Below are 24545 nucleotides of genomic sequence, written 5' to 3'. Positions count from 1 at the left end.
TCGCAATGTTATTCGATTGTATACGTTAGTAAGTATTTCCGAAATATTTCGACGAGAAATATTCGGAAATAAATGTGTAATTTTGTATCCGCCAATAAATGTGTCTTTAAACTCACTGGTTCAGAAAATGCTTTATTGCTCACATTTTCATTTCATATGAACCCATAAACGCACTTTCATATTTTCTCGCAAAGAAAACGCTTTGTTGTTCATCTTACAAATATGTGGATTTAATTTTGCAAGCCTCAATAAATATCTCCTTAAAATATTTCGATCAGAAAATACTTCATTACAAACACAACGAACATGTAGCTACTCTTTTAAATGGGGCTGCAAATTTCCTTTTGCATTAAATGCTTTATTACACACAGATGTTTCTGCTTCGTATGCGTCAGAAAATATTTCCATAAAAGGCATCCACTAGAAAATGTTTTATTGCATACATTTCAAACGTGCGGTTTCTTTTTTATATGCGTACTTAAATGTTTCTTTAAATTTCCTGGCTCAGAAAAAGTTTTACTGCATATCTCACAAACGTACGGTTTCTCTTTCGTGTGCGTTCTTAAATGTATCTTTAAGTGTCTTCGTCCAGGAAACGTTTTACTACATATCTCACAAACATATGGTTTCTCTTTTGTATGCGTACTTAAATGTATCTTTAAACTTCGTCTTTCAGAAAACGCTTTATTGCATATCTCACAAACATATGGTTTCTCTTTCGTATGTGTCCTTATATGTACCTTTAAACTTCCTCTTAGAGTAAACGCTTTATTGCATATCTCACAAATATATGGTTTCTCATTCGTATGCGTCCTTAAATGTACCTTTAAACCTCCTCTTTGAGAAACCGCTTTATTGCATATCTCACAAATATATGGTTTCTCTTTCTTATGCGTCCATAAATGGTTCTTCAGATTTACTTTTTGAGAAAAAGCTTCACTGCAAATCTCACAAACATACGGTTTCTCTTTCGTATGCGTCCGGATATGTGTCTTTAAATTTCCTCGTCGAGAAAACGTTTTACGGCATATCTCACAAACGTATGGTTTCTCTTTCGTGTGCGTCCGTAAATGGCTCGTTAAATTTCCTTTTTGAGAAAAAGCTTCACTGCAAATCTCACAAACATACGGTTTCTCTTTCGTATGCGTCCGTAAATGGCCTTTTAAACGTCCTAATACAGAATATGTTTTATCGCACAGATTACAAGCATACAGATTATCTTTCGTATGCGTCCTTAAATGTATCTTTAAACTTCCTCGTAGAGAGAACCCTTTATTGCACACATCACAAACAAATGGTTTCTCTTTAATATCCGTCAAGATCTGTGGCATCATATATTCTTGCGAAGAAAAGACTTCACTACACATTTTGCAGAATTCTTTCGTAAGCTTGCATATATTCCAAACTTGAGTGAATAGATTAGAAAATATTTTATATTGAATGATCCACAGATTGATTGAATGATCCACACTTTTCTTTCACAGGCACTAGAAAATCTTTTGCAACAAAAATTAGATCTGCGTGATTTTTATCTTGTTAAAACATAAAAAAACTATTATTGGCAAAGGTATCTATTAGATATGCTGCTTGTGCATGATATATATTTTACAAGAATCGACAGAATAATTTTTTAAATTTTTCAGAGGACTACTTGCTTTTTTTGCAGTATATAACGTAATAGCATTTTTTTCTCAATAATTGAGTTTGATGAGATCTTGTTGAAAAGTAGAGCGGTAACTACATATATTTAACCTTAACCGTATTGGCTGACAAACAGGAATTGTTAAACTTCTATTCTTTATATATTTAATCTTGATTTATAAGCTATATTTTTGCTGTTTCCGTTTCTTCCATAACCTGAAAAAAGAACATTTTATTAATCTTTACACCTGAAGTTAAATCTTCAAAAATAACAAAATTACAAGCCTAGAAACATTAAATAAACATATTTTAAGAATGTATTGCAATTTATTATAATATGTATTATGTATATAACATGCTATGCAATGTACTTTTTTAGCACGAACGTATGATGCAAATAATTTTTTATAATCTTTATTATACATATAACGTACAATACATGTTTCATGTCTTAGTTATAAATGTTGTATAAATAGGAGAAAAAAAATCAATGCAATCTCACCACAAGAAGGCAATGCCTCTTAGTATAATTTTCTAAAAATTCAGTTTAAATATATTAAAATTAGATTATGCATTTCATTGAATTGATGTAAATGTTAAACTATTGAATTTTAATTTATTTTATTATTTTAATTTTAAACTATTGAATTTTTCCTGAAAAATAGCAGATTTTAATGTTATTAAATACACACACACGCACGCAAGTGCAGAGAGAGAGAGAGAGAGAGAGAGATAAATAAATAAAAAAAAGAAAGACTAGAAAGAATTTTTGTAGCTGTAGAAGAAATAATGCACCCTTTAAATTACTAACATTCACTTTCATTAGAAATAAATGAACTGCAGTACTTATACCTAATTACAATAAAAGAGAACGCGCATTTGTATCTGGCGTGCCACAAGATAAATTGTTTGGTCAAAGGAAACAAAATATAGCACAAATATTTTTTGGCAGGTTAGAATGTGCACCAAGTAATGTTTTTTTTTTAAATTTTAATTAATTGAAAATAAAATAAAATTTTAATATTTTTCCTGAAAATTATCGACAGTATTATTTTATTAAATTGATTTCTATAACACTTTAAAATAATAATATAAAAATTTTCTTTTTCACGATACCATTTTTTCTACCGTGCAATTCCCCCTCCCTGAATACCGATATATATATATTTTTTTTGTTAGTTTAGTGAAAAAAAATTTTAAGTCTAATTTTTAATAACACATTCTGTTGCAAAAATTTCAAATCGTTTTCATTGTTTCATCAACTATATGATACAATGTTTTCATACTTGAAATATCAGGAAGAAAAATTTTACTTTAATACTTGAGAAGCGTGCTTTAGATATAGCTAAGTGAAGTTACAATATCACAAATGTTAGAAAACAAATGGAGCCAATCTTAATAGCACTACGATTGCATGGAACTTCATACAAAATGCTTCTGAAATACCGCGGCTGTAATGCTTGCAACAATTCGATACTTAAAATTATTGTGTTTAGAAAATCATAAACATTAATAAATGCATAAAATATTGAATTGGGATGAAACAGTCAATATTCTCTACGAGCCAGAAGGTCACCAAAAGCGGCTACTTTGATATAATTTCTGAGAGATTTCTTTCGGATATGAGTGCAAGTATCATTATTAAATTATAATTATCAACCAAAAGAAAATACTTGCATTATTCATCAATGATATGCGAAGTATTAAGGCAACCTAAAGTTCTCTCAATACTTTGCATTCAATGAAATAAAAGTACCGGGTGCGGCATAAATTCGTGCAAACTTCAAAAAATCATAATAAAAAAAGTAATGCTTGAAAAAAATTGTGGTTTGCAGGAATATGTTCAGAGAGCCTTTGGATTTTGTTATTTCCATTAAAAAATGTATTTCAAAATGACCGATAGATAGCGCCTACACGTCATACCGAGACAGTTTATGCAAATCACTATAGCTATGAAACACAAGGCTGGAAATGGATCTGTTATTCGACGTCAGTAGCATGTTATCGCTGCAGGATCGAGCATCAGTGGTTAAACTTTTTTATTAGAACGACGAATCCGCGACTAAAGCATTGCAACAGTTACGGACGATGAAAGGAATTCAGGCGCAGAAAAATCCAATTTCATTGAATGGGATATTGAATTTAGTTAGAAGATTAGATTATTAGAAAGATTAGATGACGGAAAGATTAGAGGATCGTTCACGAAGTGGCAGACCATCCGTCAGCGTTGACCGCGTCCCTGTTGTCCAAAGGGTCATGTGAAATGTAGCAGCCGAGACTTCAACGGGGAGTTCCAGTGCACGTGAAAGAGGTAAAATAACAGGAATTCCGGAAAGGTCGATCCGACGCATTCTGACGAAATCTTGAAGCTGCATCTGTACAAGATAGAGGCATTTCACCAGTTGTTGCCAGCAGATTGCAAGAAGAGACAAGCCTTTGCAACATGGGTGCTCACATAAATGGAACGTGACTTCACAATGGTTACTGAACATCATGTGGACAGATGAAGCCCACTTTTCATTGTGACGTCAATACGCAAAACAGTCGTATCTGGGCAGCATCAAACCCTCGTGCGTACACGACCAAACCGCTATATTCTCCACATGTGACTGTTTGGTGCGGTTTCACTGCGTCCTTCATTCCAGGCCTTTTCTTTTTTGAAGAGCGTGATACTGTATCCAGTTGGAAAACCTGTTCCGTCACTGCAGAACACTATCTTAGGCTTTTGCGAGACCACGTTATGCCTGCTTTGCAGCAAAGACGTGCGTTATCTTCCGTCACCTTCATGCAGGATGATGCTCCGCCCCACGTTTCTAGTTCCGTTAATACGTTCCTTTTAGACACATTCACTGAGGACAGAGTGATAAGCAGAGGATGTAAGAATGTGTGGCCCTCCCGATCACTAGATCTTGCACCAGCGAACTTTTGGTTGTGGGGATACCTAATGTCTCGTGTGTACCGGAGCTCTCCTGCCACTTTGATGGAACTGAAAGATTCATTTAATTGGCCGTTAGTGGCATCGAGCCGACATGTTACACGCAGCTGTATAATAGGCGTAGTGATGCGCCTCACTTGCTTAATACCTTGTGGTGGCGGTCATGTTGAGCATCTTTTGCTGTAAAATAAAATGTACTATAATGTTACTGTGCTCTGTTTTCCTGATTTGCACAAACCGTTTCGGTATGACCGTATGAGCGCCATCTATCGGTCATTATTAAATACATTTTTTAATGGAAATAACGAAATCCAAAGGCTCCCTGAACATATTCCCTCAAACCGCAATTTTTATCGAGAATTACTTTTTTTATTGTGATTTTTTAAAATTTGCATGAATTTATTAAGACGCACCCGGTAGATATAAAATCTACCACTTTCTTATACTCTACTATTAGCCCACTAATTAAATCTCTTTCATGCATATATGTGCCATATCAGTACAATAAAAACGGTAAAAGATTAATTAAATACTTACACCATGGTAAATGGCAACTTTTTTTCATGCTATGTATGTAGAAGCAATTATTTCTATCATTTTTATTCATTGAATATGAAGCATAAATCTACAAAAAATCTCAGCTTTAAAGAAAATCCAGTAGTTTGTAACAGTAACGTGTTCGGTGTTGTGAAATGATTGTATGGTGGCGCCGCCAAAGTGAAGCGAAAATAATTCTGTAACGCGAGAGTGGCTGTGTAGAGAGAGAGAGAGAGAGAGAGAGAGAGAGTGTGGAAAGCAAGCGAATAAAATGGAGTTGTTCTAAAGTCTCTGCCATCTGATTTGTGTTGTGAATTACATTAAATGTGTGCATAGAACTGGCGAATCAACATGGTCCGTCGAGCCGGAGGTGGCTGGGACCGAAGAACAAAAATTTTGAAAATAGTGCATCGAAAATTAATTGAAAACGAAAGCGATAGTCTTGTGTTGTTCAGAGTTCAAGTTTGGGTTTCACGGAGATTCAGTTGTTATTGTTACTTGGTGAGAGGTTAGTTATTCAAATTTTATGATATTGATATTGTTATATCTAGTGTTTTAAGACGTAATTAATTTGTGTTTTATTAATTTCATTTGTGATTGAGTTAATTTTTGTGAAAATGAGTATTACTAAGTTTAAAAAAGAGGAGTTAAAGGCTATTGCCGAGGAGTTAAAATTACCTATACCTGATAATGCTAAAGTTCTAGATTTAAGAGAGTTAATACAGGAGAGTAAGATTTATAAAACAGATAAAGAATCGTATCAAACTATTGTTGACTGTGTACTTGAAGAAATAAACGAGAGAAAAGATAAACTTGAGCGGGAAAAATTAGAAAACGAAAATCGACTAGAATTTGAGAGAATTAAACTATCCCAGTTAGAAAGGGAATTAGAAATTGCAAAATTGCGTGAACAATCTCGAGAGAGTGAGCCATCACAAAATGACATGAAAACAATCGGAACAGAGTGTAATGTAGAGTTTGATTAAGAATATTAAAACTCTAACTATTCCGATTCCTCAGAGAGCCGAGTCATTTAATTTATTTTTTCAGTCGATTGAGAAGGCATTTAAAACCAAAGATGTTCCCGAGAAATTAAAACCCGAAATTCTTTTAAATATCCTTGGAGAGAAAGCGTGTAATTTAATGGTTTATCTTCGAGAAGAAGATTTGAGTAATTATGATAAACTTAAAGCCATAGTGTTAAATGAGTTTCAACCAACACCCCAAGAATGTCTAAACCACTTTAAAAAGGCGCAAAGGTTACCCAATGAAAGTTATGTGCAGTTCGCATCTAGATTGAGTGCAACCTTTGAATACTATTGTCAGTTACGGGAGGTAAAAGACTTAAAATCAATTTGTGAATTAATAGTGTCAGATAAAATAATCGAGACGTTGGATAGAGAATTAACTACTCATATTGGCGTAAAACAAGGAGAGACGTGGTTTAAACCACATGAGTTAGGCCAAGAATGCGATATTTTCATATCGTCGAAGGGAAAAATTAAAGGAGAACAAAGTTTAATACCTAATTATAAATCTAAATATGAAAAGCGGCGTTATGATGTCAGTAATCAAAATAATAGTCGTGGGTCAAAAAATACTTTAAGTGTTTATCTGTCTTCCGTTAAAAATGCGAAATGCATTGTAAATAGTTGTAAAACAAAGGAATCCCACCCGCTGTATTTGTGTCCTGTGTTCGAATCTCTTAGCGTTGACGAAAGAATAGATATCGTGAAAACTAATTGCTTATGTTATAAATGTTTTTCCTCAAATTGTTTGGTTAAGAAGCCGTGTAGAGCTAAAAATTGTTTTTGTGGGAAACCGCACAATAGATTAATTCATTATCCCAAAAGAGATAACTCTTCCGCCCAGACACACACAGCAACAGGAGCCAATGATTCGACGCCGTTGAATCCAAATGCACATGCTTACGTCAGTCAGAGTCAGGGAGGGTCAGCAAATATTGCCTTCCCCCAAATTGAGAGCGAGAGAAATGCATCAGTAGTGGCTACGAGTTTTTTGCAAAACAAAACAAAAACAGTTTTATTGAGTACCGTGCGATGCTCTTAATACGAGACAGATACGGCGCGAGACATGAAGTGAGGTGCCTCCTAGACGGAGGAAGCGAGTCAAATTTTATAACGAAGGATTGTGCGGATAGATTGCAGTTGAGGAATGACAAAATTAATTTACTTGTATCTTGTTTAAATGATTCATCAATGACGGTTAATGGGTGTGTTATGGCAACCATAAATAATCTTGATATGAGTTTTAAAAAAGAGCTTAATTTGCTAGTTGTCAAAAAAAATAACCGATTTAATTCTGTCAAGAATGATTAATGTTTCAATTGATTTACCTAACGATATTGAGCTGGCAGACTACAAATTTAATATTCCTGGAAAAATTGATGTTTTATTAGGCGCGGAAATATTTTATGAATTGCTTAGGCCAGGTCAAATTTATACAGGAGATTCTCGACTACTTTTGCAAAATACAGTGTTCGGATATGTCGCTAGCGGAAGTGTAGATGAGGAGGTGAATAACAAAATTCACTGTGGTTTAATTCGAGATAGTGATTTAAATACAACATTAAAGACCTTTTGGGAGTCAGAATCAATAGGTGTCAAGGACGAGGGTATTACTAGTGAGGAGGACATGAATTTAGAATTGTTTAAGGAAAATATATGTTTTAAAAATGGTAGGTATGAGGTGGGACTCCCGTGGAAAAGAGATAGTAATGAGTTGAGCTATAATTTTGATTTAGCAAAAAGACGACTCAGCAGTCTTATGAGAAAAATGCAAAATGATAAGGTGTTGTATTCTGAGTATTGTAAAGTTTTAAAGGGTTACCTAGATTAGGGGATAATTGAGAGGGTAACAAATCTGTTTGCTTCAACAAATAACCCAGTGTTTTATCTTCCTCACCAAGTGATAATAAAAAATGAATCTCTAACAACAAAATTACGTATAGTTTTTGATGCTAGTGCACATGAAATAGGACAATTATCGCTGAACGATTGTTTACATCAAGGAGTTAATTTAAATCCAAACATTTTTGATTTGTTGATATCCTTTCGCTTGAACAAAATAGCCATTTTAGCTGATATGGAAAAAGCCTTTCTCCAGATTTTTTTGACTTCAAAAGATAAAGACGCAGTTAGGTTTCTTGTGGCTAACAGTGAAAACAATGTTCAAGTGTATAGATTCAATCGAGTTCTTTTTGGTGTGAACTCGTCTCCATTTCTATTGGGCGCAACTATAAAAACCCATATTGAGAAATATAAGGAACAATATCCCGTTACTTTGCGGACACTCGATAGTTGTTTTTACGTGGACGATCTCGTCTCTGGTGAAGACGACGTATCATCAGCATTTTACTTGTTAAACACAGCAGCAAAAATCATGGATGATGCATGGATGAATTTGCGGAAGTGGATTTCAAATGACTGTGATTTAATGAAACAATGGCAGACAGAACATTTCGACCATTTAAATATTAACGATTTCGTGAACCAACCACATCGTGTTTTGGGACTTTCGTGGAGTCCTCAAAATGACTATGTTAGTCTTAATTTAAAAGGTCTATTGGACTTCCTTCTGAAAAGGAAAATTACTAAACGATTCTTGTTGATGGCCGCAGGCAGAATATTTGATCCAATGGGATTTGTATCCCCCTTCACTATAAGATTTAAAATCTTATTTCAAGAAATCTGGAAAAGTAAAACAGACTGGGACAAAGAGTTACTGCCAGATGTTAATGAGAAGTTTGAACAATGGTGTTCAGAAGCGTCTTTCTTAGGTAAACTTCAGATTTCTAGATATGTCCTTGAGTGTGATAGTGAGAATCCCCCAGAGTGTGAAATACACACATTTTCCGATTCTAGCATTAAAGCGTATGGAGCTGTCTCATATTTAAGACTGAAAACTCCTAACAAAATTTGTGTGTATTTTTTAGCTTCAAAATGCCGTGTGGCTTCTCTAAAGCCATTATCCCTTCCACATTTGGAATTAATGGGTGCGTTACTTGCTGCGAGATTGGCAAAAGAAGTATCAAGAGTCCTCAGTGAGAAAATACCAGCAACCAACCACTTTTGGACAGATTCCACTATAGCCTTGAGTCGGATTCAAGGTTCCAGCAGCAGATGGAAAGTCTTTGTCGCCAACCGTGTGAAGGAAATACAATCCTTGACAAACAAAGATACGTGGCACCATTGTCCTGGAAAGGACAATCCATCTGATCTTCTTACGAGAGGCATCAGCGCCGACTCACTGTTGAACTGTGAGAAGTGGTGGAATGGACCGAGTTTCCTACATGAAGAAAACATTGTCCCTAAAAAATGATGACGTGATACTTAGTGATGACAGTGTGTGTCAGGAAGAACTAAAATCGTCTGAGAGAAAAACTTTGGCTGTGACTTTGGACAATAGTTTTTTGAACAAAATTCTTTCTGTATCTAATAATTTCCAAAAAATTTTATGTGTTCTTAGTTATATTTACAGGTTCATCGATAATTGTAAGCAACCATTTAACAAACAAATTGGACCATTGAAGATATCCGAAGTCCAACGAGCGGAAACTACGCTTGTGAAGTTGGTGCAACAGGTAGAATTTGAATCAGAATTAAAGGACTTGTCCACTAAGGGTATGGTTAGCCCTCAAAGTAAGATGAAAAATCTCTCTCCATTTCTAGACTCTGAAAAGGTACTAAGAGTAGGAGGTAGACTGGCATATAGTAATTTAAACTATGACAAAAAACACCAAATAATTCTTCCTAAGAATCACAAGTTAACTAATTTGATTCTTGAATTGACTCACAAGAGACAATTGCATGTAGGTGCACAAACTTTATTGTCTATTGTTAGACAGAGATTCTGGCCCTTAAATGGTCATAATATGTGCAGGAAATTAGTTAATAACTGTACAATTTATTTTAAAGCAAAACCCGTTACTTGTTCACAAATTATGGGTCAATTGCCAACCGAGAGAATTTCTCAAAATTTTCCTTTTAACAAAGTGGGAGTAGATTTCTGTGGGCATTTCTGGATTAAATATCCTAATCAGAGAAAAGGTGTTTTCAATAAAGTTTACGTGTGTGTTTTCGTGTGCATGGTCACAAAAGCATGTCCCCTTGAATTAGTTTCCGATCTAACTAGCGAAGCCTTCATTGCGGCTTTAAAACGATTTTTTAGTAGAAGAGGAAAATCTGAACGTATATTTTCAGACAATGCTTCCAACTTTGTAGGCACACAATTAGAGTTAAAGAGACTGAGAAAAATTATGAGTAATAGTAACAATAATATGAGTAAATTTTTGTGTGATGAACGTGTTGAGTGGAGTTTCATTCCACCAAGAGCACCAAATCATGGAGGCCTCTGGGAGGCTGGAGTCAAGGCGGTCAAATATCATATAAATCGAATTATGGGTAATTTAAAATTCACTTATGAAGAATTTTTAACGATTCTTAACCAGAATGAGGGAATTCTCAACTAACGTCCCCTCTACCCTTTATCATGTGACCCTAACGATTTTGATGTTTTGACTCCTGGTCATTTCCTTGTTGGTCGTCCGATTTCAGCAATGGTTGAACCGAGTTTAACTGAACTGCCTGATAACAGGTTAAAGGTATGGCAAAAACTAACAAAAATTGTACAACAGATTTGGAAACGTTGGTCAAATAACTACCTAAGTACACTTCAAAATCGAAATAAATGGTTTTTTGAGAAAAATAATGTAAAAATAAATGATATGGTAATTTTGAAAGAAGAAAATTTGTCTGTGTGTAACTGGCCTCTTGGTCGAATTCTTGAAGTGTATTATGGTAAAGATAATAAAATCAGAGTAGTGTTAGTGAAAACTAAAAATGGAGTTTTTAAACGTCCTATTACTAAAATTTGTATTTTACCCATCCCAAATGAGTAATTTGTGCGAACATTTCTCTTTGTGTTATGATCACTGGTTGTTTTTGAGTATTATACTAGTTACCTTTTGTGTGAATTCAACTGTGTATATTTGATGAATTGAGTATTTCTTGTTTTTGCAATGTTGTATACTGTTTATTGTATTAAGTGGTATGTGTTCATTTGTATTGTTGGTGTTTACTTTTAAGTTTTTGAATGTATCATTCAACCCGGGGGTGGATGTTCGGTGTTGTGAAATGATTGTATGGTGGCGCCGCCAAAGTGAAGCGAAAATAATTCTGTAACGCGAGAGTGGCTGTGTAGAGAGAGAGAGTGTGGAAAGAACGCGAATAAAATGGAGTTGTTCTAAAGTCTCTGCAATCTGATTTGTGTTGTGAATTACATTAAATGTGTGCGTAGAACTGGCGAATTAACATAGCGTACTGTATAAAATTTACCCATTAGCATTTAGTAAGGAAATAAAAACTTTTATACATTATTTGAATTTACATAACTATTTTATTTTGAAATTTATTTACGATGTTAGTGCACCTCACATTTTTGATTAATAATATAAACAAGTTAAAAAATCAAAAAAATATTTAAAATATGCATATATGTATAATATAATGAGAATGTGAATACAAATATTGAACAGCATTTTATAAAAACCATTTTATTAAGTTCTAACCGCCTTTGGCAACCAACAAGTCCGACGGTATTAATGGTCACTAAAATCTTTAATCAAATATTTTAAGACAACTTGGTCTTAAAAGCCAATATAAATATTTTTGAGCTTCAAATTTTGACAGTCAAATAACCGATACCATTTTAGAAGGTTTACATCGCTCTGTAAATTGTACTATTCATTTCAATAATTTTCAATCATCTCCCATAAAATTTGAATTTAAAGATAAAACGGAAATGATTACACTTCAATTAACAGAAAAAAATGTCCTGAAACAAGTTTTTAAAAATATGAATATAACAAACAAAATTGTTCAGTATTGGAGTGTTACGTGTACTACACAATATTTTTTATAATTCATATAATATCTCAGAGGATTATTCAACAAATTTAGTCAAATTCAATAAAAAATTTAGTTTACTACAATAAGAAAGCTATATGAATAATTAGTTGTTTTTTTTATGCATCTAATTATTTTACAAAAATGAGCAACAAAAATGAACACATTTCATAAACTTTTCACCATTGCTACTTATAGCGATAGAGCTTCGCAGCAAATTTCACTGTTGAATAACAGTTGTTTGAATTTACAGCATATCTGTAAATTCAAGTTTATTAAAAGCAAACTTTAAACAAATAATTACTCGAAGAAAAATAAGCCATATATTCATATTTCAATCTTTAAGAATGGAGGAAAAATCCAGAATAAAATATTTGTAGCAACAATAAAAATATATATATATGAATTTCATTACAAGAGTGTGAAATATAATGAAAAATAAGCTTAAAATATTTTTTAATTGATTAAAAATGTAATAAAAAATTTGAACAGCAATGAAACTAGTTACAATTACTAAGATAACGTAAAAATCATTTTTGAGCTGTTTATATTTATGGAAGTTATGGAGGGAAAAAGACAAATTTTGTTTAACAATGAGAACTGTTAGTCCCGCTATTGTAATGCAATTATCTGATCCCCTATTTTCAGGAACGATTCTGATAAAGTCCGACTCTGTGAAGTATTTCTACAAAATGCAATTAAAGAAAAGCGAAGTGAACTACATCAAAATTTGAAATGGCCCTAAAAAAATATCGTTATCTCTACTAATAATAAAAATGAAGATATGCGTATTGGCGCTCTACAGGTTACACCATTTGGACTACAACTATCAAATTTGCCAATGTGTACCTAGCAGCATTTTTTTAGAAAAAAATTAATGAATTAAAAATTAAACTTAATTTTGTCGTTTCCATCCAATAACTTTCATGAATAAGGCTTTCATTTTGAGCCAACTGCAAAAATATTATTGCTGAAAAATAAATTTTACGCCGTTTCAAAAAATTTTTTAAAAAGTTTTTAATGACACCAATTTAATAATTCATGCAAAATTTTTCTCAATTTTGGTAATTTTCCAAAAGTATCGTTTTGCCTCATTTCCAACAGTGGATTACATAACTGCACTGAAATTTAAATTGTTTCCATTTTTTCATCACACATTTAATAATTGAAGGAAATCTAGTGATTAAAAGCTAAATAAGTAGGATTATTTAATAACCCTGTGGTTTACAAGACGAATAAAGTTACACAACTGCAATATTTAGATGATAGATGAATCACATAACGTTTTTAACAGCGCTATGAGATTACGGGACTGGTTTCCAAAGAAAGGTTTATGTACAAAATGAAGAGAACATAAGTAAGACAATTAAAATAACGCGATTTTAATGCCTGTCAATTTGGCGGAAGTATGGACAAAATATATCTAAAGATTTAATTGGTATAAAAATACAACCAATATCTTCGGTGAATTAGCTGGGCGTCGAAAGTGATTAATGTTAAATAAAATGAAAAATTTATAAGCAATTCTTACTGTTCATTTTTTTGCGTTGAATTTAATATAAAATTACATGAGTCCAAAGTAAATAGCTAGAAGCCCACTTAAGCACAACTCCTATTTCTTTCTTATCTAATTTACATATGAAAAAACATAATATCTTAATAACAATCCTCAACAGTACTTAATGATTAACTTAATTAATGTGAAACAAACAGCGAGAGTGGTCTCTAGTCAAGATATCATCCCAGTGCATGGCATTGACGTACAATAGTTACGAAATGTTAATTTCGTGACTTCAGCATTTTTACTGAATTTATCGTGTCGTCCTTGACGATAAATCCCTGGCAAGCCGTTCAACACATTTTTCTCAACCGATTGAAACAAAGATTCGAAAGAAAAAAAAATTACTTCTAATAAATAAAATCCCATACCAAACTACACAAATTTAAGTCATTGGGGTTTTGAATTACCGCGTTTACATATTTCTGAAAGTGCAGAACGACAGACAATCAATCCACTGTTGGATATGGTTCAAATTTTGACAGGTTTCACAATATAGATGTCAAATGTGGGTACCGAAACTTATCTACCTCTTCCGTTTCGTAGCTATCATGATAACTCATATTCGAACAGCCGGACAGACGAAGTTTCTCTGAACAAATTTTACTCAAAATTTGATAGAAACCAGAAAATTTGGTGTGAAGACCGTATACCAAATTTCAGCCGCCTAGTTCAGAGTGTTTTTGAATTATCTTTGTTGCAGACTGGTAGACACACATTTTCCAAAAACCTGTTATTTAAATTCAGGTAGGTCTAGAACGTGGAGATTCGCCAAAATATCGAGTTCGAATTATTATATGACTTTCTCGTATGTACGTATACGAGAAAGTAGACATGTCTAAAGATAAGAGTCTTTAAAAAAGCTCTGACCCAAACTTAATATGAAGCTTATTTTGCATTTGTATTAATGTTAATAGTATCAGTGGTGTAGCAGAAGTAGAACAAAAGGGTTATGGATGCCTCGCACGCCATGAAGACAAAATGATTGCGCATGTACATCATTGTTGTTTAAAGAAAATTTTGATGAAAAAGCGAAAAATGATATTATGGCCTATCCTACGTTTAAACTTGCAATGTCAATGATGATTACTAAGGGTGAAATGGTGATAATTATTATCGTTATGCATTATTTTCTCTTGCTTAACAAAGAGTAATGGATTTTAAGTAGCATTCTTAAAGATGACTATTAAAAAATATTCTATCGTTATTAGGTTTTGATGTTCGATTAAATTAATCTTAACAATATTTGTATAACTTTCATCATTTTGTAACTGTAACTATGAAATTGTAATATTTATACTGTTTATTTGAAATTTTGAGTCGAGATTTTTTTTTTCTCATATTAAAATTATACAATTTTATCCATGTTCTTTCAGTGGTAATGTCTGTATTCTCTATATATCTCGTTTGCGGCAAGAATTGATATATGTATATACACAGTAGTGGCTAAAATTGTGGAAATCTTTAGGAAAAAGATGATTTTTGAGATTTGAATGCTCATGACAGCAATACTATTTGCAGAAATAATCTAAAGCTATACACTGCTTTAAAGACAATTTAATTAAAATGTAATGCATTGAGTTATGTTAAATTATCTTTATTTTTTTAAAAGTTTAACGAAATAATAGAAATAGGTTTTAGCAAATTATATTATTTCTATAAAAAAGATTACAGAAATACACTTTTTTTTTAAGTTGATAAGACATAAAATCCTTTTTTTTCTTCAATGTGGCCAGTGAGCAAGAATTAAAAAACAACAACAACAATAAAGTGGCATCTAGTTATCAATACAATTCAGCAACTGACACCACATTTTGCAGTTGAGAACAGATCGTTTTGTAGCGCTGTTAGTGACAGCTATCAAGTTGATCAAGCTTTTTTTTGTTTGTTTGTTTGGTTTGATGTTTTATGGCTCAAGTAACAATCTGAAGGTCATACTGCGCGATAGAAACTTATTTCTAGTTCAAAGTTTAAAAAAAAACAGTTTCTATTAAAATGATACAAAAATAACAATTGCTAAAACGATAATAAATTACAAAAAAAAAAAAAAAAAAAAAAAAAAAAATCACAACGAAACCATGACAATGAGTTCAAATCAAGGAATAAAATCCAACAGATTTTAAAAAGATAAAAAGGTTCTCATATGGGTCTCTGATAAGGAATATTAGGAATTAAGAAATAAAATTTTGTTTAACTCATTAACCATTTACTTGAAATTACAAAATGTTTTATATATTCAGGCTGCTTTAATTTGGAGAATTTAAATATATATTTGAAAATTGAGTTTGTGTAAATCTAATTTTGAAGACGACCCCTTCCATTACTTATAGTGAAGATACTTCTACAACGACAAGCATTTACAGTTTTCTTATATAATAATTAGTTTCAGAAGAAAGAATAGCATTCAGATACTTTTTTGAGAGACTGCACCAAAAAAAGTTAAATATTCTTGTGAAAATGCCAACTGACTGCCAATGATTAAACTAATATTCTATATTTAAGATAAAAAAGCACATACACACACAAAAAGTTGCAAGCGTTTTATTTTTTCGCACTGCAGATAAAAAGAAGCCTTTTTATTTCAGTAAATTGCAAATTTTTCATAAAAATAAATTTCTTATTTAAGTTTCCCGGAAATTAAAATGTAAGTGAAGTTCCGTTAGCGAAATTTCAGACAAAAACCTGTTGAATCTTAATGACAGATGTTGGGGTTAATAAAACTGCGCCAATATTTAACCGTGGCGACATCTGGAACTCCGTTAATACAAAATTATAAAGAAATAAATTCGTAACATCTACTTAGCCAGTAAAATAAAAAGGTTAGAAAAACAAAATATTAAGAAATTAAAAAGAAAAAGGCTTTCAAATCCAATCACTTAATACATTCGGGTAAACACTTTAATAATATGGAAACATCAAATATGATCTGTATTTCAGCCAACATTTCACATATTAAGAAATTTATTCTCAGATGATTAACAGAACAACAATTTCGTCAAATCTTCTTCAAAGAAAATTTCTTAGAAAATTCACATTATTCATTTCCCCCAATCCTCTTATACTTGAATATAAGTCAAATACTTAATGTTTCTTCATGAAATGTATCAGTAGATATTTCTTTAAAGCAGCTAGTATTTACAGGAATTACCAGTGCTATTAAAGGTAAGTACATTTTTGTAAAATATGACCTTATGCGAAAGAAGCGGAAATATTAATATTGAATTTGGCAATGTCAGACGAAAGGCTCAGTATGATATATCACTGACTCTCCAACACGCAAGCAGGCACACGGACCGCCACTACAGCAACACTGGCAGGAACTGTGGTTGAGTGCAAAGGGCCATCATCGGCCACGGTACAATCCTTCTCTAAGGAACGTACGTCCCGTCATCGATCGGAAGAGCTAGACCTCCACCTTTTCATGTACCCGCCAGGCTGGCGAGATGCACCCACCATGCTGGAAGCATCTCATCCTCATTTCGAGGTCCGCCTCCAGGGGCGATGGTTTGCTATGATAATATTTTACAACTTTTGAGGGGATCTTTCATTGATTTTTTTCTTTCCTTTTTTTTCTTTGTACGAAGTATAGAAGAAGTATTGTAATCATGAAAAAAATTCGAATTCGAGATTTTGACGTGAATAAATAAGAGTCAGTCAGACTTTAGCAAAATTTAACCCCTTCAGAAGCAGGATGTGGATAACGAAGCGCTCTCACAGGTCCGGGACGCTCTGAAGTAGAGCGTTACCACGGGCCAACGCAGCTTTCGCAGTTAGGCCTAATTTTACAAAAAAAAAAAAAAAAAAAAAAAAAAAAAAAAAAAAAAAAAAATCGCATAAAATTATCATTTTTATATAATGACCTCAATTTTACAAATAAGGTATGTTATATACTACTACTTAATATTTATTAATATAAAGACTACAACATAAAATGAATGAATGAAACAGCCAAACACTCAGCTTTCAACTATACCCACGCAAGCAAAAATTATACGCATGAAAACAAAGTTACAAATGAAAGTTGTATAAAATTTCAGTCATTTAGTTTTGTTTAAAAATTTAATAAAACATCCCAAATAAATATCTCGCTGTGAGCCGTGAAGGGAGAATTGAGTGATCACAGATATGTGATCATGGTCCTCAACGAGGTTAAGAAAAGTTATTCACAATCTACTTCGTGACAAAAAAAAAAACCTATTAAAATCTCATAAACTACAACTGCACTGTATTTTTCTGCTTCAATAAAGAGTTATTTAAATTCACAACTTAAAAAAAATATTTACGAATTAAAAAAAACATATTCAAATTTTCTCTCATTTGGGTCATCAAAATTCTCTTAAAAATGTTCCTGCACCACACAGTATTTACTCTATTTCAGATAATCACATACATACGGTTTATCTTTCAAATGGTTCTGTAAATGCCTTATTAAACTTCCCATTTGATAAAAAAAAACTCTTAGTGCACACATCAAAAGCATATGATTTCTCTTTTTAATGTGTTACTAAATGCTTTTTTAAACTAGGAGCAGAGAAAATGCACTTTTGACTGATGTAATAAAAAAATATTTGGTATAAACTGTTTTCCCAAATTATTGCATAAAAATAGTAAATATTAGGTTAATTATATATTAAAAAAAGGAGGGGGAAAAATATATCATTCATCAAATATGCTTGAATCAAATTTGGCAATTCTAGAACAAACGCTACATCCCGTAAAATACAGTGAGTTCCGTTAGAAGTACATATACGGGTTTAATTAGGTAGAATTAAACTCCTTCAACAAATAAATAGTAGAGAACACCTCTTCACATTAAATGAATATATTTTATACTAGCCGCCTTTGGCGACCAGCCGGTTCGCCAATCTTAATGCTCGTTAAAATTTTAATAATTAAATATTTTAAACAATTCCTACTTTAATAGCTTCTTCATCAAAATACTTCAAATTTTGATAGTCATATAATTAATTCACTCATAATATTATAAAGGCCTTCAGTCATAACGTAATATGTATCTCTCTAATTTTCTGTTAGCTCCCGTATAATTTTTACTTTAAAGTGGAAAGGATTAATTTGCAATTAATATAATAATATTTTTTACTGAAGCAAAGTATTTTTTTGTAATATGATCACTGAAAACAGAGTCACTGAGCGTTTAAACTTTATGGACACTAAAGAAAATCTTTCTTAATTTATGTAATATTTCAAGAATTTGTCAACAAAATTTTCTCAGATTCATCATGACCAGATCGATTAATTAACAATGTTTAATTTTAAATGCATCAAACACTGAGAAAATAAAATGAATCGTTTAAAATAATCGGTCTAAAACAGGTTTAAAAAAGCTACTTAATAAACGATGTACTTAAAACTGTAAGCATATACAAAAAATATATAATTAACATAAATGCAATTTAATTACAAAAGCCTGCAACTAACCTAAAAATAATTTAAATCCAGTCCGCATCCGTTGTTAATAATTGTCAACAATCAGAACACAATGCGCATGCGTGAATCTTCAACGCCAGTTGGGGTAACGCTATGCAGATTAGTAATTTTTAATTTCCTTCATTCTGTTTTATTTTAATTCAAAAGTACTTCAGAATGAATCTGAATGATCGATTAATTAACAATGTTTAATTTTAAATGCATCAAAACATTAAGAAAATAAACAGAATCGTTTAAAATAATCGGCCGAAAGATCTTAAGCCTAGCCTCATTAGAGTGGGGGGGGGGGGAACCCCTGAAGCCCTACTCATTTGGCGGCGGGAAAAATTAAAAGATTTTTTTAAAAAAACTGAGAATTAGAACTGAAAATTCTAATTAAAAATTCAAAAAAAAGGGACCCAGATGCACAGTCCCGACATCCAAGGTATACATGTACCAAATTTGGTAACTGTAGGTCAAACGGTCTGGTCTGTAGAGAGCCAACACACACACACACACACACACACACACACACACACACACACACTGAGTTTTATATAAGTATAGATAATTAAATGTACCATTGGCACAAGAAACAAACTGAAAATTTTTCAAAAATATGAATTATTTCAAGCTGATTTATTTTTCTCTCTAAACTGTGATATTATCGGATTAACTCTGCTGAAAATTAAAGACATGCAAAAACAATCTACAAAATCTTCTTATTTATGGCTTGAATAAATAAAAAAAAGAAAGAAAACATAGTTTATCTATATATACTGAAGGCATATTTATCATTAACTTACACAGTAAAACTATGGATGGAAGCTCCAAAAGAACAATGGCAATGCTTTGATAACCACTTAAAAGAATGAAAATTATTGCTGTAAAATGCGCTTGATAATATTAAACAGTTTTTAACTTTATAAAAAATATGTATAGCACAAAACTGGCAACATTAAAAAATATAATTTTTTTTAAATGTTAAGCTGGTGGAAAAATCACTTTTGCGTTGCAGTAATTCTGGATACTGAAGTGGAAGACTAACTGATTGATTTTTAATTAGTGTAGCTTTTCCTAGTAGTAGAAATCAAGCTCTTAACAATAACCTTCACTAGTAATATGGAAAAAGCTGTGAGAGGTGGTGTGAGAAGGAATTCTATGAGCTCGAAACTGTACTGTTTACAAGAATCATTCCTATGAGTTTTGAAAGATGGAATAAATGCTACAATTTGGGAAGTAACTCATATGTATGCTAAAAAATAATCATTTTCTGCAAAATAACAGTTGGACTTTTGAAAGTAACTAAATTACACAACTCAGAATATTATTTGTAATCAAAGTTCTGAAAACTGGTTTTAGCGAGTAATTACTCATGAAATAAGCATGTATCTAATTTAGAAGCTGTAAATTCACACACACACACACACACACACACACACACACACACAAAAAAAAAAAAATGCAAATAAAAAACATATAAGATTGGAAACTGAAAAAAGCATTTAAAAAAACTAAAATCAAAACAGTTAAATATGATTATACTCTTTTTCTTTAAGTTCACTTGTTTCACAACTGCAAAAATGGAATTTCCAGTTTGACAGACGATTATTTTTAATTATGAATTTTTTTAGTTGATTTTTCACTTGGTTTGTGTTAGGGATAGTTTTCAAATTATGTACACTTTTTTTTTTTTTTGAAGTCAATACTAATTAATACATTCTTTAATTATTAATTAATTTAATATTTTATTTTAATTTTATATATGAGTTTCAAATGGGTAGAGAATATATGAAAAATCAGTTTCCAAATGACACACTTGAAATAATAAATAAAATATCAGAAAAATTTAAAATAAAAACAAAATTATTTAGAAGATTTACAAAGGAGTAGTTTTTATAACTTATTTAATTTACTAGAACTACCCATACAGCATTACTGGAGTCATAATTCTTAGTGTGTCATTTATCAGAAATTTAAAACTTATAAAGAGTAAAATTTCACTTTCAGAATGAATTTCGTTATTTATCAAAAATCTTAGAATTTTAATTGAATTGTATTGTAATTTGTTACATTGGAAGACCATGTAACATGCTAAGTCAATAAAAGTCTAGAGAACATACAGATTAGAAAAATAGCTTCTAAATTAGATGGTAATTTTAAAAATTCTGCTACAAACAAAAAAACAATTTTTTCTTTCTTTGTCGAGTTAAATAATAATTTCCATCATTTTCAAAAAATATTTTAAAAATTCTAGCTAAATGCTATATTTAATAATCATTTGCTACCCCTTCCAAAGAATTTGTTAAGCATTGTATTTAATCATTGACTTTCATTTCTGTTCAAAAATAAAAAAAGAAAACTCACTTCTATAATAACTAACTTTTAAACTTTAAAATTAATTTTTAAATCTGAAAAAAAAAAAAAAAAAAAAAGCTTAAAACATTTTCTTACAACAAGGATTCTAAATAAACAAAAAAGTATCTTTCTATCTCATTAAACAACTGAAATATGACTTGTGGTTTTCTTTAAAAATTTGTAGAATTATTGTGCAAGTTTTCCCGTTCCCCAAGAAAAAATCATTATACACATCACAAATGGGAAAACTGTATTGAGGAGACGAGGGGATAAATGAATGGGCAATTAAAGCATACAAGTAATTTAAAATAGGGATGCAAGCTGCCAGACATGTATTGATTGTTATTGGTGCCAAGAATGGCTGAAGGAAGTAAATAAATGACATACAGGGCATATATCTTTTTGCCCTTTCATCATATTTTAAAAAGTGAAACAAATGCACAAATGTTTTGTCTCAAAGGTTCCCCTGACATCACAAACTCTATATATAGAACATATGCATCTCAATAATGAAGAAAAAAATATTAAAGTAAATAAATTAGTCATAAGGCGAGTCTTGGATTTATGTTGCCTAATTTACTATGAAATAACAGAGTTTCTTATTTGCAGACCAAATAAGAAAAGATTTCTTATTAGCAGACAGAATATTTTAAGTTTACAATTTTTCTTAATTAATATTTTAAAAAGTAAAGTTCTCCATAATAATTAATTACTAAAATATTTGAAAAATATTCGTTCAATACTTATAATGAGAACAGTTATAAGGACAAATAACAATCTAAGTATTTCCTGTTCTTTTCATTTTGCAATAATATTTTTTCATTTTCAAAATTAAAATAGCTATAAACAGCAAGAGCTTAATTTTTAATAATATAGCATTTATAATTTCTTTAAAAAATCTTGACTTCATCTTGTAGAAAAATTTAACTTTTAGGAGCTAAGAAAAAAAAAAATCCTGCAATGTATATTAACAATTTTCAAACAGAAGTAATATTTGAAGAAAAATAATATTTCAATTTGAATAAAAATGTACTTATTATAAAGAGGATTAAGCAGAAAAGTATTGCAATAAAAGCTTTGAAGCAAATATACAGTGCTGAAAAATTAACAAAAGATATCATTATCTACATATTATAAAAATCAAGTCCAGATATAAAAAAAGTCTCTCCACACTTCTACATACATTTACATTACTCACCAATTTTTCTCTTTGACTAAATTAAACTTTTAATAATAATAATAGATTTAGATAAATAACTTTAATCTAAATTAGGTTCTTTATCTTAAAGTAAATGTTATGTTTCTTAATTAATAAAATGGAATAGAAATATTCTACTTCAGTGATTTTTGGTTCAATTTCCATTGAAAGTATCAGCATGTAAATTATTTTTGGACAATTTCTAGTCAAATATAATCCTAGAAATTTTTATTGCAGTTCTCACATTTTACTTAGCATATCTTGGAATGAACTATCGGGGCTCTGAGGAGGCCTGGAACACTAACTCCTTCCACCATTACTATTCGAGAACAAGCAATGAATTACTTTCTGCTGTGGCCAGACAATTTGCTATAGCGGACCAGTGAGAACTTTCGCATGTTTTGGATTCCAAATTAATTTTTTTAGTTTAAAATTCATGGAAATATTTCTAGTTTACCAATGGATTACATAAAACAAATTATATAATATCTCTGACATTCAAGTAAGTACTTAATAAATTTTCTTTTTCTTTATTAACAATATTTTCTAAGTTTTAACTTTTTGATTGCAGTTACACATTAATCCTAAGATTGTATTAGCATTCAATTACTCATTGTTGGAAATAGACAGGTATATGTTGATGACACATCTCAGATTTTGCATTAGCATTTTGTGAATAAATTGTTTGCCATAATTTTCTTTTATTTTTCTTGAACAATATCTTCGTTTTTGTTCATTTTTTTAAAATTTGAATTTTATACCAGTGACATTTGAAAATTCTAAACCAATTTTTTTAATAAGTGCATAAAATCACAAGTATCATATTACTTATAAAAAAATAGTTTTTTAAAAATAAATTTTATTATTTTTGATAAACAAGATTGATACTTAATATTAGAAGAAATTATTCTATTATTAAATGAAATGAACAGAATTGTTTTAATATATATATATATTCAAAATTCTCATTTGTAATTAATACAAAAAACTCACAATTTATGTAGTTCAAATTATTAAATATTATATTGATTAATGATTAAATGTTATAATTACGATTTAGAACAGTTATTAAACATTAAAAACATTTATATAATTTCTACTCATATTTATTAAATGATTCAGAATTTTAATAATATAATAGAATTAGAATAGCATTCTTTTATGGTAAACTATTTCATTTTTTTTAGGAGAAAAGAAGTGGAGTGGAATTCATTCAATGGACATATTAAGAGAAAAACAGATGATCCAATTCAAAATAAATATATAACCTACAGAAAAACATTTCAGAAATAATGTTAATGTACACATAATAGTTAAAAGAACTGAAGGATTAAATTATTCCCTAAATAGAATCATGGTAATCTTGAAAATATTTTGTAGAATTAACTTTTTCGGTAAATATAATACTTAAAATTGATTTTGTAAAAAAATGCATTTACTAATCATCCTAGGATTTTACATGTTGAAATCTATGTAGCACGGTTAAAAATATAAAATAAGTAAGCAATATAATTATAAATTGACAATAAAATACAACATAATTTCAAAACAACAGCATGAGAAAAAATTTCAATACCATGGTGTGGGAAAAGCAACCATCAGTTTTTCTCTTCTCCACTACTCTATGCCCATATGATATATTTTAATTGCTAATAATTTCATCTAACTATCAATCTTACAAGAAAATTTACAATAGTTTCATTTACAACATTATTTGAATTTATTGAACATTGATTATCCATAAGGGTATAAGGACGTTTAATTCCTTAAAATATAAACTCTTTCAAAATAAAAAGATTTATGTATAAATTAAAACTTACTTACAATTATTTCAAAGTTAAAAACAGAAGTTGAATTCAAACACCATCTTCCAACAACAATGAAAAGAAGAGGCTGTTTTTTTCCAGAAGCGGATAGCGAGAGAACAAGAACGGTCATGCGTACTTCTAAATTTTCTGAGCTGGA

The 24545-nt window shown here is 30.9% G+C and overlaps 2 protein-coding genes across 3 annotated transcripts; one reads left to right on the top strand and one right to left on the bottom strand.

The window, feature by feature from the left end:
* Nucleotides 1-416: 416 nt before the first annotated feature.
* On the bottom strand, nucleotides 417-24538 carry LOC129976347 (gastrula zinc finger protein XlCGF7.1-like). Of its 2 annotated transcripts, none has more exons than XM_056089871.1 (2): nucleotides 24405-24538; nucleotides 417-1857 (listed from the first exon to the last, which is right to left on the bottom strand). In XM_056089871.1, the coding sequence occupies exon 2, from the start codon at nucleotides 1365-1367 to the stop codon at nucleotides 447-449; it is 921 nt and encodes a 306-aa protein (XP_055945846.1). In that variant the 5' UTR covers nucleotides 1368-1857; nucleotides 24405-24538; the 3' UTR covers nucleotides 417-446. The 2 variants fall into 2 exon arrangements, with proteins under 2 accessions (XP_055945846.1, XP_055945847.1); XM_056089872.1 differs by having other exon boundaries at nucleotides 24401-24528.
* LOC129975330 (uncharacterized) lies at nucleotides 8219-9454 on the top strand. Its single transcript, XM_056088393.1, has one exon. The coding sequence runs from the start codon at nucleotides 8219-8221 to the stop codon at nucleotides 9452-9454; it is 1236 nt and encodes a 411-aa protein (XP_055944368.1).
* Nucleotides 24539-24545: the final 7 nt, after the last annotated feature.

Source organism: Argiope bruennichi, chromosome 7 (genome assembly GCF_947563725.1).
Source record: "Argiope bruennichi chromosome 7, qqArgBrue1.1, whole genome shotgun sequence".
NCBI classification, from domain to species: Eukaryota; Metazoa; Arthropoda; class Arachnida; order Araneae; family Araneidae; genus Argiope; species Argiope bruennichi.
Note: the sequence above shows the minus strand (reverse complement) of the source record. Positions and strands in the feature narration are given on the sequence as shown.